Below are 16,653 nucleotides of genomic sequence, written 5' to 3'. Positions count from 1 at the left end.
CACAATTCGTTCGTTCGAAGGATTCTTTCTTGGGCCTCGATGCTGGGTTAAAAATGGGCCTGGGGTAAAAAATGGGCCTAAGCAAGCCCACATGATTCGTTCGTTCGATGGATTCTTTCTTTTGCGATCGACGGCGCCAGAAAATCTCCCGCGATAAAAGATCGTGTACCATCTCCCGAAGTGGACAGGACGAAGACAATGACATCGACTCTGTCATTTACTCGACCTTTTCTCTTCACTAATGCTTCTAATCTTCTTCGCAGAAACTGCCTCGCAACCTTTTCCTTCTCTGCATCTTTCTCCTCCGACAGCCTTCACCAGAAGAAATGGAGGCAGCCGGTTTCTTCACTTCTTGAGCTTGGCGGAGTCGCTATTGGGAAACATGGTCAACTATTCTTTCTTCTTCTATTTTATTTGTCTATCTCGTTTTATTGTTTTCATAATCCGCTAATGTATTCTGCGGCACGGATTTATTCCTATTTGTGAGATTTTGTGGTTGAACTTCCGCGATTTCGTTGAATTTATTGGTTTTAAGAGCGAGTTCTTTTTTTTTTTTTTTGTCTTTATTCAATTTCTTGTTGATGTTAACTTAAGAATATAATCGAGAGAATTAAGCTAAAGAGATGGGTACAGCAGCTGTGCATATTTCTAATTTCTAAGGAGAAATAACTTTTAAGCTTGGTTCTGTCATTCTGAGTCATAATGTATCCACTTCTTGGATTCCACTTTTATTTTGGCGTTGAGGAGATATAACCACTTCCAAAAATGTTTCTCAGTTGTTATGTTGCTTCATTTTCCCCCCGATTTGAAGTTGTATAACATTTCATTACATTTCACATTTCTCTTTTGTTAACCCATCCAAAGTCTTAAGGATTTAATTTTCTAGGTGCTTGTTGAACTTTGTTGTCAATAAACATTTTTTTTTTTCGAATTTTTGCCGTAGAAGTTCAATTTTAATGTGATTGCTTTGCTATATTATTGGAGGCTTGCAGATGTTGTGAGGGATGATCCCACGAACAATGTCCCAGATAGTATTTTTTCAAAACTTGGTATGCAACTCCACCAAAGAGATAACCATCCACTTGGCATTCTGAAGAATGAGATATACAACTATTTTGATACAAATTACTCAAATAAGTTCACTAAGTTTGATGACCTCAGTCCAATCGTTTCTGTGAAGGAGGTAAGCCTTTTAAACTCATCAATTAGTTTTGAGGCTCAAATGAAGCTCATTCTATGACTATCTTTATGCCTGCGGAAATTTTAGTTTTCAGAAATGGATTAGTCCCGTAGCCAATTCGTTGAAAAATGGGTTTTACGCTGCTATAGAGCCTCTGAATTTGATATACCGCATTCTGATTAATATATCAGAGTGATTGAAGAATCTTTGATCTAGAAGGAACTAATGACAGAAAACATATGAAGGATAAAGAAATTGTGGCGTCCAGTGGTCCAAATAAGCTCATATGAAAGAGCATCTTCTGATCTCATGAAGTTCACTAACTTAACACCCTTGTATTCATTTGACTCACTAATAACCTTTTGATTTACATCTTTATTTTCTATGGAGGCCAATGTGGTCAATTTGGAATTATCAATTTTCTCTCTAGAGTAATAATAACATATTTGAAACCAATTTCAAACTTGATGGATTAATTAAAAGTTAAATGCAAATCTCGAAGACCAAGTGTATCACTTCTGAAATAACTAAACAGAAACTACATTCAAACTTTAAGGACCAAAAAGTAATTCAAATCTTGGGACCAAACACCTTAAGGACCAAATAGAACTAAATTTAATGTTCACGGACCAAAAGTTTTGGCTTTGAAATCTCAGGAACAATTAGAAGCTAAGTTCAATACTAAGGGACCGAAAGTGTATTTTTTCAAAAAAAAAAGAAACTTTCATTCTTTTCGTGATTTTTATTGAAGTACTGAACTTATTTTGGAAGATGGCGGGATCGGTTTGGTATTTGTCAACTTTCCTGTTGACTGGTCAAATTTTTTCCCTAAATTCCAATAGCTTATCGTGTTGTTTATTTATTAATTAATCATTTTATAATAACAATTATTTTTAAACATACAAAGCCTCTTGTATCTGAATCCTATAATTATGTCTGCAGAATTTTGATGATGTGTTGGTTCCAGAAGATCATGTAAGCCGAAGTTATAATGATACATACTACATTGACTCGCAAACTGTTCTGAGATGTCATACAAGTGCTCACCAAGCGGAGCTGTTGAGAAGAGGCTATACTCAGTTTCTTGTGACAGGCGATGTTTATCGTCGGGATTCCATTGATTCAACTCATTACCCTGTATTTCATCAGGTAATCTAAATAAGTTTATTAATCATGTCATTTGCTAAATTTACCATAGTTTTCACTTAATGAATTTCTTTGCCTACTTCTCAGATGGAAGGTGTCCGTGTTTTTTCTCTGAATGATTGGGAGGCATCTGGTACAGATGGAACATCTTTTGCAGCTGACGACTTGAAGAAATGTTTGGAAGGTTTGGCAAGGCATTTATTTGGTAAGAGTTGTGTATGAATTAACCCATGATTCTTCCCTTTCTATCTTAGTTATGGTTGGGGATTCTATTGAAAATTCATATGGGAATACAAACGATTTTTGGGTAGAGACAAAACAATAGCACTTGCAGAATAATCGGTTAAAAGACACAAACTGTAGAAGTAATAAGTATAATGTATTGGATAAGTATTAATTATTTTTATTTTGCATATGATTATTATAAAAACTTATTCCAAATGTAGTTACATTTTTAAGATAAAAACGAAAAATAGATTCCCAACTTACGTAATTAGGCTTTGATTTTTTAAAGTAATTTCTGTAATTTTGCAGTGGTTGTACACATTATGCAGCTATGTTATTATAAACTGATGTATTAAAATTTCCAGGTGCTGTGGAAATGCGCTGGGTTGATACATATTTCCCATTTACAAATCCATCATTTGAACTTGAGATTTTCTTTCAGGTACGTCAGATGATCGTTTAGTCAATTTGCTCTTCAGAACTCAATAATTTGATTATGGTACACTGCATTACTTCTTTTATGAATGACTTTCATTGCCGCCGATATATATATATATATATATATATATATATATATAAGTTTAAATATGTCAAGTTTAATTCCATTTACACAATGGCATTTCTGTTTTATCATATATGAACTTTAAATAGAACCTAGATGATAACCTTACAACTTTTTGACTTTGATAAGTTAGACGAGGGAACCAAGAAGTGAAAACGTGCTTGGGAGGGGACAGATGTTTTTCTGTATTTTTGGGTGTGTGTGGGTGGGGGGTTATTTTGGGATAAAGAAACTTTCATTATCCAAAAACAATACAAAGATGATAAGTTATCAGCCTGACATAGGCAAGAGGGTAACAAAAGGTTCCTCTAATTAGGATTGGCCACAACCATTTCTCAGCTATTATTTCCGCCCATGAATCCTATAAAAGAATGAATGGATGATATTTGAATTATGAGATTTCCTCGTCAAATTATTTACATTGCATTTGCTGTTAGTTCCTTCTTTGGATCTGTAGTTGTTTTCTCTCTTTCTGTTCAACAAAAAATATAATAAAAAGTAATCCTAAAATTTGAGGGCATTTGATGTCCTACCCACGCAGGAGAAATGGCTGGAAGTATTGGGATGCGGGGTGATGGAGCAAGAAATATTGAAAAGAAGTGATAAAGAAAATAATGTTGCATGGGCTTTTGGTCTCGGGTTGGAAAGGCTAGCTATGGTTCTTTTTGATATACCTGATATCCGATTATTTTGGTCAGCTGACGAGCGATTTACCACGCAGGTACCTAATTGCACCACTTAAACTATACTCTTTCATTTTTTCCACTCTGTTTTCTCTTTGAAAATAAATTATCCAATCATCACGTTGGGCTTTTTATTTGCAGTTCTCAAAGGGCAAGCTAGGTGTCAAGTTTAAATCGTTTTCTAAGGTACTTTTACCAAACATTTTAGGCATGAAGGGATAACAATCTTCCGTTTCCTGAGAGAGCATATAATTCTATTTCTTTTAGTAACATCGAACTAGTTTCAATATGCTTTCTAACAAATTACATCTTCTAAATTATTTTAAAAAACTTTAGTAATTCAATCTGCTGCAGTTTCCACCTTGCTACAAGGACATCAGTTTTTGGATCAATGATTCCTTCACCGAGAATAATTTATGTGAAGTTGTTAGAGGAGTTGCCGGCGACCTTGTTGAAGAGGTATTTTATTAACTGTTTTCAGCGCATATATAATTCTTAAGATAATTTTAATGAAATGCTTAAGGTAGGGGCATGAGAACCTTTTTCTTCTCGAAATACATGCTTGAGAAAATCTGCTATCTGAAGTTCAATTTTTTAAAAGATAAAGTTGGTTGTGTAAATCTGAAAACGTTCTTTCAATCATGGATACTCTTTCAATTAACCTGGTCTGTTAGTTTCCGGAAAGTTGCACCTCGTTTAATGAAGTCATTTTAATTTTTTACAAATGGATGCTGGCAGGTACAACTGATAGACAGTTTTACCAACAAGAAGAAAGGGATGACGAGTCACTGTTACAGGATTGCTTACCGATCTATGGAACGGTCACTCACAGATGAAGAAATCAATGATTTGCAGGTATTTATCAACTTTAAGTTATATCCCTATTATATATTAACTTGTTTGAAAAAGAAGTTTGGATACAGCCTTCATATATTTTGTGGTTGCAAATGCAGTGGAACGTGAGAGAACAGGTTCAGAGCAAGTTGAACGTTGTCTTGCGATGAACATTGGAAGTGCAACAATATCAGTCCAAGCCATGTAATGTTATTTTTTACCTTCTCTACAGATTGAATTTTACTCTGTACACCATTTGAATTTTGCCTACAAAATTCTTCTAACTGGGTGATAGGAAGTGTAGAGTATATAACGTAACCAGTTGAAACCCTGAAAATAATCATCAAGAATTCAAGTGGAGATGTGCTGCAACTAATTTTTTAACATATACTATGAGTTTCTTTCCCCTACCTCATGTTTTAACATGACTTTGCTGATTTTTGGACCTGTTGAACTTATGCTATCAAGAAACTCCATTTACCATTGGACCACTTTTGCCTAGATTAGAAAGGGAGACCTCACTTTGTCTGAAATATATGACAAAGGAATAAGAATGTGTGCTTTGAAGTAAGTTGTGCCTATTTTCTTGACATCCGAACAAATAGAAGCTGAGGGAAGGTACTTTTCCTGAATAGTTGAGCCAATTTTGATATTTCTTTAGAAACTGACGAAGCCTGCAGGTTAAAATGCTGTACTTAGAAAATGTGCAAACCTTTAACAACACATAAAATAACCAAACTTGAACTAGAGCAAGATAATCTAGTGGTCAAAATGATGTCACGATAGACATCAACCCAAAGAAATAAAAGAACGAATATCATTTTCCAACACCCCTTCCAACTACCGATTTACCTTGCAATTCTAGTAAATATGATAAAGACCTCTTATGATATGAGATTCCCAAATCAAAACTGCATGAAAAGCAATTCACACACACTTTAAATAACAAAATATTTAATTTTATAGCACAATCAATTAAGAAGGGTTAAGTATTTGCCTGATTAAGTCATATAATGTCTTTAAAAGTTCGATCTCCCGACTCTAGGAGCTCAAAAGTACAGAGATATTGGATTTCACAGTTCCATTCACATGCATTTTAAATTTTATTCTTATATAAACTCTGTAGGCAAATGCCTCTTTTTAATTTTAAGGAGTATTTAGTGTGGAGGTAGGCGTGGGTTTATATGAGATTAGATCTCACGATTCTATCCATATGCATTTAAACTTACTCTTACACGGTCTACACAAATGCCTCTTTTGCTTTAGCCTTTAGAGAGTCTTGAAACTAAGGAAAGATGTAAATGGCAGAGTTGTAAAGGGGAAGGGAGGCAGGAGTTGTTGAATGCTAGTGATAACTGGAGGGGGATGAGGTAAGATTAGGCAGAAATGAAGCGAGGGCTGTATTGACAAGACATTCTCCAACCAAAACGGATAAAAATGAATGAAGTGAGAAAAGGAGGTGTATAGGCACTGAACCTAAAAGCAAGAGATGGGGAGAGAGAGAGAGAGAGAGAGGGTTTTATTTTATGGGGTCAAAGGAAGGGTTGCATCAGTATAAATGAGTCAAAGGATTGGGACAATGATGGCCCCTGGAATATCTGATATCTGGGCTCCATTTCTATCACCCATAATGCCTACAGCCATCACTCCGACTGTGACAACCATGACTTATCTTAATCTCTCTACTTTCCATCCTTATAATTCAGCACTTTGGTTATATTATTCCCTTGGTCCTTGCATTCCTCTGTCTGTCTGTCTCTCTCTTTTCTTTTATTTCTAAACTTATTTTGATCTTCTAATTTGTTAATTTAGAGAATCTTACTATGATGAATGTTCAAATAATTAACTACATTATTGTTTTCTTCTTCTTGGTCCTGTTACTTAATTATTTTGTAATTATAGCTTATCTCAAATTGCACCAGGTGGCCATCTTTAAATTTGTTTTTTTTTTTTTTTTTTTTTTTTTTGGTTTGAGATGGGTTAAAATTTTAAAAATGGGTTGGGTTGAGTTGTTTCGGTTCAACTAGGTATGTGTATATCGGTATTGACTAACCGTAGAGTTCTAATTCTTCGAAGCATAGTTTGTGAAGGAAAGAAATAAAAGAAAATAGTAAAACTTCATTGACAGTTGATCATTTGTTGAAGGAGGAAGGCAAGGTTGTCGACTCAACTTTTTCTACGTCTACTCAATCCTTGGTACAATCGTCACTATCTTCAGTATGATACCATGTTGTGGAAAGTATTCAAGTTGTCAATTTAATTCTTTTTACAAATCTTTCAAACTTGACTTTCTCTTTTGTCGTGGATTGAGTATCAAGGTTTAAGCAATGTTCTTTTGAGGTTGCAATAGCAACTCTCATATTTTATATATGCAATAATCTAAGGGGCGATATCTTCTTTAATCTTTCTTAGATTTGACTTTTACAAATTATAGATCTTTAATCTTTCTTAAGGAATGAGAAAAATCTTTTACAAAGCATCATGACCTTGGAAATTTCTCATTTTACCATTTAGCTTAATCATTTAATAAATCATATACATTCCATAAATAAATAAATTAATTAATTATAATAATTTATTTAAATATCTATTTAATTTCTTTTGACAATAAATGTCAAATACACACATTGCCCTAAAGACTTTGCTTGATGGAACNTTTAAATTTTTTTTTTTTTTTTTTTTTTTTTTTGAAGTATAGGGGATGAAGTTACACAAACATGAAAATATAGAGATGAAATGTGTCTTAAATTTTCATCTATTATTAAAATAATAATAATAAAATCTTCACATGTGAAATAAAAAATTAATATGAAGTTCAATTTGGAATTGTTGTCTTTTTTATTAAAGAAATAAAAAAAAATTAGAAGTGGTACAATATTTTAAATAAACAGAGGGTTATTGATCGATCCAAACACTTATTTTTAAGTGTAGGGTGGAAAATGAAATGCGAATTAAAAGAAAAGAAAAGAAAAGAGATAGAAAGAGGAGGAAGACAGAGAAGAAACATGTAGAGAGTCATGGAGTAACCGTAGGTTAGAAGGAGCGGGTACACCCAAAACTACCGAAAGAAAGAGAAGATGAGAAATATCTAAATCAGAAAAATGGGAAAGGCAATGGCAGCCAGCTGCTCTCTGCTCGCTCCCTGCTCTGCTTCAACTCACAAAAGACCTGACCCATTTCCTGAATCGTGATGGGACTGGGGGACCAATCGTCTCCCTTTACCAATCTGCCCTTCTTTCCTCTTAACCCAATTCTTTATGTTCTTAATTGAAACTTAAAGAAGAGCCCAATCCCCAAGGTACACTAATCGTTTGTTTCCCCCATCACAAATTTCCCTAATGCCAATTACATGAATTTCCTAATTTTTCAATTCTCTTCCTAAATGTAAGAAACAACAACAGTAGTAGTGGCCCATGTTTCTTGCTCATTATACTAATTTTGGTTAAAAAGCACTTCTAGTCTGGTACTTTTACACTAGTGGCCCATCTATTTAGTCTTTTTTTGTTCTTTAGTATGTAACAAGCCCCTCTCTGCAACTTAAAATTTGTAATAAATTTAGTTTCTATTGTGAAAAACATATTGATAAGTTTTATTGAAGTTTCTTGTATTTGTAGATCAATTGACTAATAAGAGAACCAAATATGTTCATAGATTGCAAATATTAAGCAGATACTCCATAAATTTGAGACTTTTCATGATAGAAACTAAATTATTACAAATTTGATAATATAATAATTGAATTGTTATATACTAAAGTTTAGAGTCTAAATTATTACAAATTTGAAGGATGAAACTACATGGACCAAAAATGTGTCTTTATTCTAAACATCTCTATGGTCTGTATGTTCTTGAACATGGGAGATTTTCCTAACATGAGATTAATTTAATTGTTCTCCGAACTTATTGCGATTGACCTAGGCACTATTCTTTTGGCCTACCTTATAGAGAGACATTGAAACTTTTCAATCTTTAGATCTCATCCTTTTGTCCATTCCCAATCTCTATTTTGTTTTCCCTATCGTTTGAAGTGATCATTGGGAAGAATTTGTGAGCCCTTAAACCATATTGTATACTTAAATGAATGATACCCTCAGTTAGATATTTGAAACAAAAGTCTGGACTCTACATATTTTATTTGAAAATAAAATTGTTTATATTGTGCTCTTGTTATTAGATCTGGAAACAGGCTTCGACATTTCACAAGAACAATAACCCTAGATTTATAGGGGCCTGGGTGGTTTCCTTTGTCACCGAACAAAATGCACAGTGATCTCCAATCAAGTTGAAGTTTGATTGGGGTAGGGTAGGATACTAACTAATTTGGTATGGTGAAAAAGGAAGGAAAGAAAAGAAGAATGGCAAGAAAATCAAATCAAACGGTATGGAAACAGGAAATCGGTGGCTGCAAAGTGGTGAATGATGGAGTTTGAATGAAAAAAGGATAGAGTCAATGCATGGTTGGTCATATCAGGTAGGGTCGTTCCAGGTACATATAGAATTATATATGATGCATGAAAAGTTGCATTTCTATTGCATGCTAATATATATATTTTTATTCTTGTTATTATTGTATTGGAAATGCCACCCATTATTCTACCACCCACTCACCGTCCTCTCATTTCAGTTCGCTCCTTTTTTTTCCTTTTTTTTTTTTTTTTCTTTCCCCCACTGTCCCCACCTTCTTTTCCTCTGCCCATTTAATTTCCCTTGTACTACTTCTTCTTTTTAATAATATGTCGGTCTTGTACATCCCTATTCGTATGATGTTCAAATTTTCATTGCAAAACATATCTGGACTTTGAAAGTCGAGCTGAATGAAAAATGATGAAGAGCATTTAAGATGGAGTTTTCAGACGTGTAATAGATTTAGGATTCAAGTTGGTGTGTTTAAGGTGTGGGTTTTATGATATAATAATAGTTTGGTGCCAGGCATGTTTATCCAAGGGAACATGTCACATTAGAGGTGAAGGAACGTTAGGATCAAAGATGTATGTGAATTGTGATGTGGGAGGAAAGGGGGCGGGAGAGGGAGGGAGGGAGGGAGGGAGGGTTAATTATCCTTTCTGAAAAGGTCTGATTCTGCATTGTACAATGCTTATGCTCAATTTCAGACTCGTTTTGAATCATGGGTCCCCTTTCTTTTTCCTTCGTTCAATCTCTCTCTCTCCCCTCCTTCAGTTTGCTATATTGTTCATAAACAATATGTAATGGCAGGCAAAGGTAAGAACTGTCTGGGCTTTCAGGTTGAATAGTAGAAAGAGGTGATACGGATAATAAATTTGGCCTTAATAGTTGTAACTCTGTTTCCCTGACTATCGATCTATGTTTCCCTGACTATCTATCTATGTTTCTGAAAAGTAAGCCATCTTTATTCCCCAAACTTAGGTACGCTAGTGGTGGACTACGGCATATCAAACTTGCTGTTATTTGTATGTAGATTTATAGGGACAAGTAGCTGACTAGAGATTATAACATCATATGAGAAGACTGGTTTGAGTCAATGTCTCAGTTGCGAAATTAAGGAGACAAGAGCATGGCTATTGAGAAAGAAGATAGATATAATATGAGGTTTTAGCAAGTTCGTATTCCCTGTCAAATTATGAACTCAACTGCACTTGATGCTCCATAAATTTTAACTATTACATACTACACTACACTACACTACACACTAGATGGAAAGTGAAAACTAAGTGGATGCCAACATTTTGAGTTGATTCCAAGCATCAATTTCCACAGAAATCTTTAAACTTTGTAACTGATGGGCAAAGGAAGAAGAAGGCAACCAACCAGCACATGGACAACCTTTCATTTGCCCTCTTTCTTTTCCTTGGATCAAAATTTTATTCTTTTGGGCCATTTGTTACTAGAAATAGGTGATGTAAAATACCTGTGAACTTCATAGTAGGTTTCATCTATATCCTTGGTTCGCCCTCAAATTTTGATTGAATTACATACAACAATTGATGGCATTATTTACAATTCAACTTATAGGGCAATTCTTGTATAAAAATGAGAGAAATGACTTACTTAATCAAGAAAGTGTATGCTTACTAATTATCAACCTATCAGAATATATTATATTTCAAAAAACAATATATATATATATATATATAAAATATTAAATGCAAGATAATTAATGATAATATTTGATTTTCTGTCTTACACACATAAAATCTTGTAGGCAAGATAATTAATGATGAGCTGGAATGTCTCTAATTTTAATAATTTTGAGTTCTTATGGATATTGCATTTAATACCGGTAACCACTGCAATAAATCCGAATATTTGTTTATTTGTTTACGGTAAATGTTGGTGCTGAAATGGGATTGGGGTGTTGGTGCCACGTGGAAAACCCTAACGAAAGCTGTTAAAATAATGACAGGGCAGTTCCAAATGGATGCCGGAATTGAGGCGAAATGCCTATGTAACGTGACATTCCTTCCATTTATGTTGCCACGTGTTATCCTTTCCATTGGTGCCCATGTCACGTGGTATCTCTACTATTTGTGTTGCCACATGTCATAATCTCCACTGTCCTTTCCGTTCAATTTCAAAACTCTTTCCATCTTCGCCGTCCATTATTAAATATTATTTGTTTCAACCAGCGACAAAGATTTACTTCTCTGCTTTCAACCCCAAGAGAAAGAGGAAGTGGAAGAATTAGTTGTGTTGTCCAAATAATTATATTCTAACAAATAAACCTAATTTCTAAACATGCTATTACTATATATATTTTTTTTTGTAATTATATTTAATTATTGGTGGCGGGTAATTCCTTTTTGTAGAACTTCCTTGAGATGATGGGGTGATCTAATTGTTTAATTATGCAGTAATTGAGTTATTTACTCAAGAATCTATTAGTAGCATCATTTTGTTCGACCCCTCTCTCTCTCTCTCTCTCTCTCTCTCTCTCATGGAGATTGATTCCTTCAAAATCTTATTATTAAGTTCCAAGTGTTTAATTCTTGTGATTTATTTGGAATGACTTGTAGTGCAAGCTATGTATCAAAAATTAAGTTCCTCTTTATTTATTTATTTATTTTATTGCAATGAAAGGGGTTTTCCCAAGTTGAGAATAAGACAGAAGTTAAAAGGAACTGACAAGAGGGCAAGTCAAAACCCATTCCCTAAAATAGAATATTTGAAAATATAAAATATATATTATTTAATTATTTGTCCATAACTTCTCAAAACCCTAGCATCTCATCTCATCTCATCTCATCCCATCCATAGTCTTCAAGTTCCAAGACACACACAAAACTAAGTCCACACACTCCAAATACATTACACTATATTTTGTTATTATATTATATTATATTATATTATATTATATTATATGCTAAACACTAATCCAAACAATTGTGTTGATAAAATGGAAATCAAGAGAAAATGAGGACTGGAAATTCCATTACATGATGAACAGCACAAAATTGGTGGTGTTCAAGTTTGGAGAAGAAGTTCTGGGAGACACCTCCTTAATTAGCAATGGATGGGTTCCTCTATTTCACACACAAAAAAAAGACTAACCTCAACAACACCTAACACTATGGATCCATCATCAACAAACATGTTTCTCCTTCCTTTTTAGATATATATATATATATAAAAATTTAATATACTAATGCTCTTCATTAACGCCTAACTTTATTTTTTTTTTTTTTCATATGGTTCATTCTTTTCTAAGACAGTGGAGCCCTTTGGGGAGCACCCTTTCTCCGGCTACCCAGAGACAGAACAATTCCAGGAAGGAAACCATTGGTGCTGGTGTTCTTCTTCTTCTTCTTCTTCTTCCTCGTTGCAATCTCGGGTTCCTGTGAGACTACTGAATTGCTGGTGGCTTCATTCGAAATCGAGTAAGCCTGGCATTCCAATGAGTCAAAGTTTGGAGTGATTTGGGCGTCGTCATCGGTGAGCTCGGAGGCATCCATCCTCAATCCTTCAAATTGCGAGATTGCAAAATCTGATTCGTCAAACCTGAACAGAATGCTGGAAAGATCTGCCCCTTCCAACACCATATGATCAACCTGCATCCGCATTTTGTGATGCAATCAAGCTTTCACATACTTTAATATCTGCCGTCCTATACTACTAAAGGTTTTCCACGATCATTGCAGCAAAATTGATGAAACAGGTTTGTTTGTTTGCTTGCTTGTTTTAGAATATGCATAAATGAGGCAGTGGTACGTACCTTGCATGAGAGGGAGCAGAAGTGGAAAGGGTGTTGAAGAATTCGGTCACAAGTTAAACAAACATTGGAGGGGGCTTTGGAAGGCCTAGACTGTGGCCTGTGATTCAAGAATATCACTTTGGCACCATTTATAGTGTAAGGCTGCAAGCAAGCAACACAAACAAGATGATGTTACAAATAAAAAGAAAAGGAAAAAAAGATTATATGCGGATTTGAAAGATGTACAGAGTTGAACCTGAATATAAGAACAGTGAATGAGCTTCTCCAGATCGCCAAGCCGAACCACGTTGTGATAAACATAGCGTCGAATCTGTGAAATTGAAATTAATTGCAATAAGTAAGTTGAAGCAGGCAGGCAGGCAGCAACTCCAAGTGGGGAAAACAAAAACCAAAAAACAAAAACAAAAACAAAACAAAATGAAGATATTTGGGGGAAAGGGGTGAAAAAGAAAGTAAGAGTTGGGTCAAAGTTTGGGTTTGGTTGAAAGCAACAGGTGAGAGAGAAGGGTTTGCAGAAAGGAGAATGGATTAAAAAAAAGAAGAAAGAGTTATATTCTATAAATGGGAATAGAACCAAATCCGAATTAACCCCTCCCGCCCGCCCCCTCCCCACCTCTGCATCTATCCATCTATCTGCCTGCGACTCTACTAAGCATGTACAATAAAATAAAATAAAAAAAAAAAAGAAGAAAAGAAAACCCTAACAATTGTGGGGAGGAAAATGGAATAGATCAATTGAAGGCAAAATAGAATAACCGGACCTGGAGAAGAGGATGGGAGCGGTGAGAAGGAACGCAGTGAGGGCAAATGCTGAGGCAACAGTGCAAGCAGAACACGTTCATCTCGTTCTTCCTCCCAGACTGGTGGAGCCCACAGGGGGTGAAGAAATTACAATTCGACATTAAACCTTCAAGCCATGCAGGTTTCATCATCATCATCATCTTCTTCTTCTTCTTCTTCTTCTTCTTCTTCTTCTTCTTCTTCTTCATCAAATCATCATCTCTTCCTCAAATCAAATCCTTCGGATTCCGATGATGTTCTTTCTTTCTGATAATCTATCTGATGGGTGGATTTTATAACAAAACTGGGGTGGGGGTGGGGCTGTGACTACTAGGGCTAGGGCTTGGTGTTCCTGATAATGGATTCCTGGGTGTTTTCCCCCACTTTCCAGAATTCTTGTCGTTAGTCCATGGACAGAGAGAGAAACCTAGAGAGAGAGTTTGATAGTGGGAATGGAAGAAGAAAAGGAAATAAAGATGAATTGAAGAGAGAGAGAGAGAGAGAGAGAGAGAGAGAGAGAGAGAGAGAGAGAGGGATATGGAGGAAATTAATTTTTGGAGTGAATTGAGTTTGTTTGTATTGTATTAATTTTGTAAAAATATTAGCATAAGAGTGAACAATAATGTAAATGGATGTCACCATTGGCCTCTACATATTCATTTGGATTTGGATTTTAAATTTTAATTCATTCATCTCAAAAAATGAGTCCCTCACAAATGCCCATAAATAATTTGTACTGCCATTTCTGCTTTTCAAATCACTACCTAGGGTTGCCCAAAATTACGTACCCTCCAATCCTCGCTAAATAAAAAACATTATTATTCTTTATTTAAACCAATTCCTGCTAAATCCTAATATGTAATACACCTAATTAATATTGTTTGTTGTTCCTAAGAGTTTAATCATATTTAAAACAAACAAAAAACAAAAATAATATTTATTTTATCATTCCACATCCATCCATCCCTTTTCGCCTGCCAATGACATTACTTGAATTGTGGTTTGAGCTGCACCTGCAATTACCTTTCCAAAATATTCCATCTTACAAATACACATTATATGTAATCAGCCCATTTTAATTTATTCACCTCTATTTTAATCTTCATATAAAAGTATATTAAAAATGGCAAAACGACATCGTCCATAATTCCTGCTGATTTTCCACCCAGAGTAGTGGATGGGCTACCTCGGCCCATTATTGTTTTTAGCAGGCTGCTGAGTTGTACCTTTGACTCGGCCCATTATTGTTTTACCTTTGACTCGGCCCATTATTGTTTTACCTTTGACTCGGCCCATTATTGTTTTACCTTTGACTCGGCCCATTATTGTTTTACCTTTGACTCGGCCCATTATTGTTTTTAGCCCAATGCGTTTACGGAGACTGTTTTGGTGGGCCAGGCCCATGTTTGGCGATTGCTTTAAAAAAACTAAATATTTCGAGTGGAGTATGTTAATAATGTATTAAAAAAATACCCAAGTGAGCTCTCTCGCATCATATGGACAAAAGTTGCAAGACGAGTCTATTAAACATTTTTCTTTTAAGAATGAGAGATATATGCCCACATTGTACCCCAGCTCTCGAGTTGGAAGTTGGTATATGGGGTTGTTTATGCAAAACTGACTAGTAAACATTGTGCCCTAGATGGATGGATAGTCGAGATCAAGTTGACTCATGGATCAGGGAGCACCAAAAACGGTTGAAGCAAGTTTTTGCACGAGTCAAGTTTGGATCGTGTGGAAATGATGCGGGTGGGTGGGTGAGGTAATTTTGTTCGTTTTACATCCTATAGCAGGTGGTTGTACTTGCTGATTCCTGTCTCCCTCACTACTACTGTTCTATTTCTCATTCCTTCTCTTAAGCTTAAAACCGAGCGCACATCCACACCGACACTCAAATCTCAATCATCATTTAACATTTCGATTCCTAACAGAGATCTGTTACCGCCACCTCTTCTTTTCTCTTTTATGGCGGTGATTGGTTTCGATGCCAATGCGCCATTGCCGCCGCCACAACAGCTGCTTCTGCAACAACCACCTCAGGCCTTGCTCGAGCGCCTCAAGGATTACGGCCAGGAAGATGTTTTTGCTCTTTGGGACGAGCTCTCTCACGAAGAGCGGGATCTTCTTGTCAAGGATATTGAGGTGTACTTCCCCTATCTCTCCTTCTGAATTCACCTCCTCTTTGATCCCTCAATTCTCCTTCTCTTCATATTCACGGACCAGACGGATCGCTCACTGCTTTAATTCGTATTTCAAGCATTTCAGTTAGTTGAGAGCAGAGCATGAGACTTCTCTAATTCTTAGAATTTTCAATCTTTGCAACTAAACAAGCTAATTTGGCTTATGAAGTTTATGTTTCTAATCCTGCATGACGCTGGAAATTAGTTGTTTCTTTTCTCTTCTAATCCTGCAATGCGTGAGTTTTACATGATTGTCGATGCTCTTTTTCAGAGTTTGGATCTTTCCAGGGTAGATCGAATTATTCGATGTTCGCTTCGTTCGCAAGGTTGGTATCTTCCTCATCTCGTGTCTCCTCTTTTTTAATCGCAACAATCAATTTTCATTAAATTTTAATCGTATTGCGCTTGTAGGGCTACCTGCGGCAGCAATTGAACCCGTACCAGAGAGCTGCGTGTCGACGCTGGAGGAACGAACCCTTGACGAAAGAGAGAGATGGTGGAAGACGGGGTTGAAGGCCATCTCAGATGGAAAATTGGCCGTTTTGCTTTTGTCTGGTGGTCAGGTATGTAACTTTTTGGCAAACCTTGTTTCGATTGCGTGGCATGATTCCCTTTGCTTTATGTCGACCTTTTTGGGTAATAGAAAAAAAATCACGTTATTCTTTCATATAAGAAAAAAATCTGATTAATTTAGACAGTTAGTTATAATTACCCTACGGAGAGATCCATTAGCAAAAATTCTGGAACAATAGTCTGCCACTTGACACTTATCACAATGAAACAACTCACTTCGTGGCAGCTCCTCTCTGGAAGAAGGGTAAATTCCTAGATCCTGAACGTAAAATGGAAAAGAAAAGGGGGGGGGGGGGGGGGGG

General features: G+C 35.6%; 3 protein-coding genes across 7 annotated transcripts in view; 2 read left to right on the top strand and 1 right to left on the bottom strand.

Annotated features, from left to right (window-relative positions):
• Positions 1 to 131: 131 nt before the first annotated feature.
• Positions 132 to 5,040, top strand: LOC111433292 (phenylalanine--tRNA ligase, chloroplastic/mitochondrial-like). Of its 2 annotated transcripts, XM_023070291.1 has the most exons (10): positions 132 to 385; positions 993 to 1,183; positions 2,123 to 2,329; positions 2,414 to 2,531; positions 2,917 to 2,993; positions 3,655 to 3,834; positions 3,938 to 3,982; positions 4,151 to 4,255; positions 4,535 to 4,651; positions 4,750 to 5,040. In XM_023070291.1, exons 1-10 carry the CDS (start codon positions 199 to 201, stop codon positions 4,798 to 4,800), a joined length of 1,278 nt encoding a protein of 425 aa, XP_022926059.1. In that variant the 5' UTR covers positions 132 to 198; the 3' UTR covers positions 4,801 to 5,040. The 2 variants fall into 2 exon arrangements, with proteins under 2 accessions (XP_022926059.1, XP_022926060.1); XM_023070292.1 differs by lacking the exon at positions 993 to 1,183 and having other exon boundaries at positions 161 to 385.
• A 6,971-nt stretch (positions 5,041 to 12,011) lies between these two features.
• LOC111433215 lies at positions 12,012 to 14,084 on the bottom strand. The gene is made up of 4 exons (XM_023070185.1): positions 13,580 to 14,084; positions 13,054 to 13,128; positions 12,819 to 12,959; positions 12,012 to 12,654 (listed from the first exon to the last, which is right to left on the bottom strand). The coding sequence occupies exons 1-4, from the start codon at positions 13,805 to 13,807 to the stop codon at positions 12,310 to 12,312; spliced, it is 789 nt and encodes a 262-aa protein (XP_022925953.1). The 5' UTR covers positions 13,808 to 14,084; the 3' UTR covers positions 12,012 to 12,309.
• A 1,349-nt stretch (positions 14,085 to 15,433) lies between these two features.
• The window catches only part of LOC111433182 (UDP-N-acetylglucosamine diphosphorylase 1-like), an 11,190-nt gene continuing 9,970 nt past the window's right edge, over positions 15,434 to 16,653 (top strand). For 2 of the 4 annotated variants that reach the window (XM_023070139.1, XM_023070138.1), the window contains exons 1-3: positions 15,477 to 15,740; positions 16,050 to 16,104; positions 16,190 to 16,341. In XM_023070139.1, coding sequence (XP_022925907.1) covers positions 15,564 to 15,740; positions 16,050 to 16,104; positions 16,190 to 16,341 — 384 coding nt within the window. In that variant the 5' untranslated portion in view covers positions 15,477 to 15,563. Of the gene's footprint in view, positions 15,741 to 16,049; positions 16,105 to 16,189; positions 16,342 to 16,653 lie in introns of all 4 variants that reach the window. The other 2 variants (XM_023070140.1, XM_023070137.1) reach the window with 2 other exon arrangements.

This window comes from Cucurbita moschata, unplaced genomic scaffold, assembly GCF_002738365.1.
Source record: "Cucurbita moschata cultivar Rifu unplaced genomic scaffold, Cmos_1.0 Cmo_Scf00041, whole genome shotgun sequence".
Lineage (NCBI taxonomy): Eukaryota > Viridiplantae > Streptophyta > Magnoliopsida > Cucurbitales > Cucurbitaceae > Cucurbita > Cucurbita moschata.
Note: the sequence above shows the minus strand (reverse complement) of the source record. Positions and strands in the feature narration are given on the sequence as shown.

Excerpts from the sequence above, each read along its gene's own strand:
- LOC111433292 (XM_023070291.1), top strand. The coding sequence starts at position 199 with ATGACATCGACTCTGTCATTTACTCGACCTTTTCTCTTCACTAATGCT. Across the intron at positions 2,994-3,654 it reads AACTTGAGATTTTCTTTCAG|GAGAAATGGCTGGAAGTATT; the intron begins GTACGTCAGATG and ends CTACCCACGCAG. Across the intron at positions 3,835-3,937 it reads ACGAGCGATTTACCACGCAG|TTCTCAAAGGGCAAGCTAGG; the intron begins GTACCTAATTGC and ends TTTTATTTGCAG.
- LOC111433215 (XM_023070185.1), bottom strand. The coding sequence starts at position 13,807 with ATGAAGAAGAAGAAGAAGAAGAAGAAGAAGAAGAAGAAGAAGAAGAAG. Across the intron at positions 12,960-13,053 it reads TTCACTGTTCTTATATTCAG|CCTTACACTATAAATGGTGC; the intron begins GTTCAACTCTGT and ends GCTTGCTTGCAG. Across the intron at positions 12,655-12,818 it reads TCTGCTCCCTCTCATGCAAG|GTTGATCATATGGTGTTGGA; the intron begins GTACGTACCACT and ends ATGCGGATGCAG.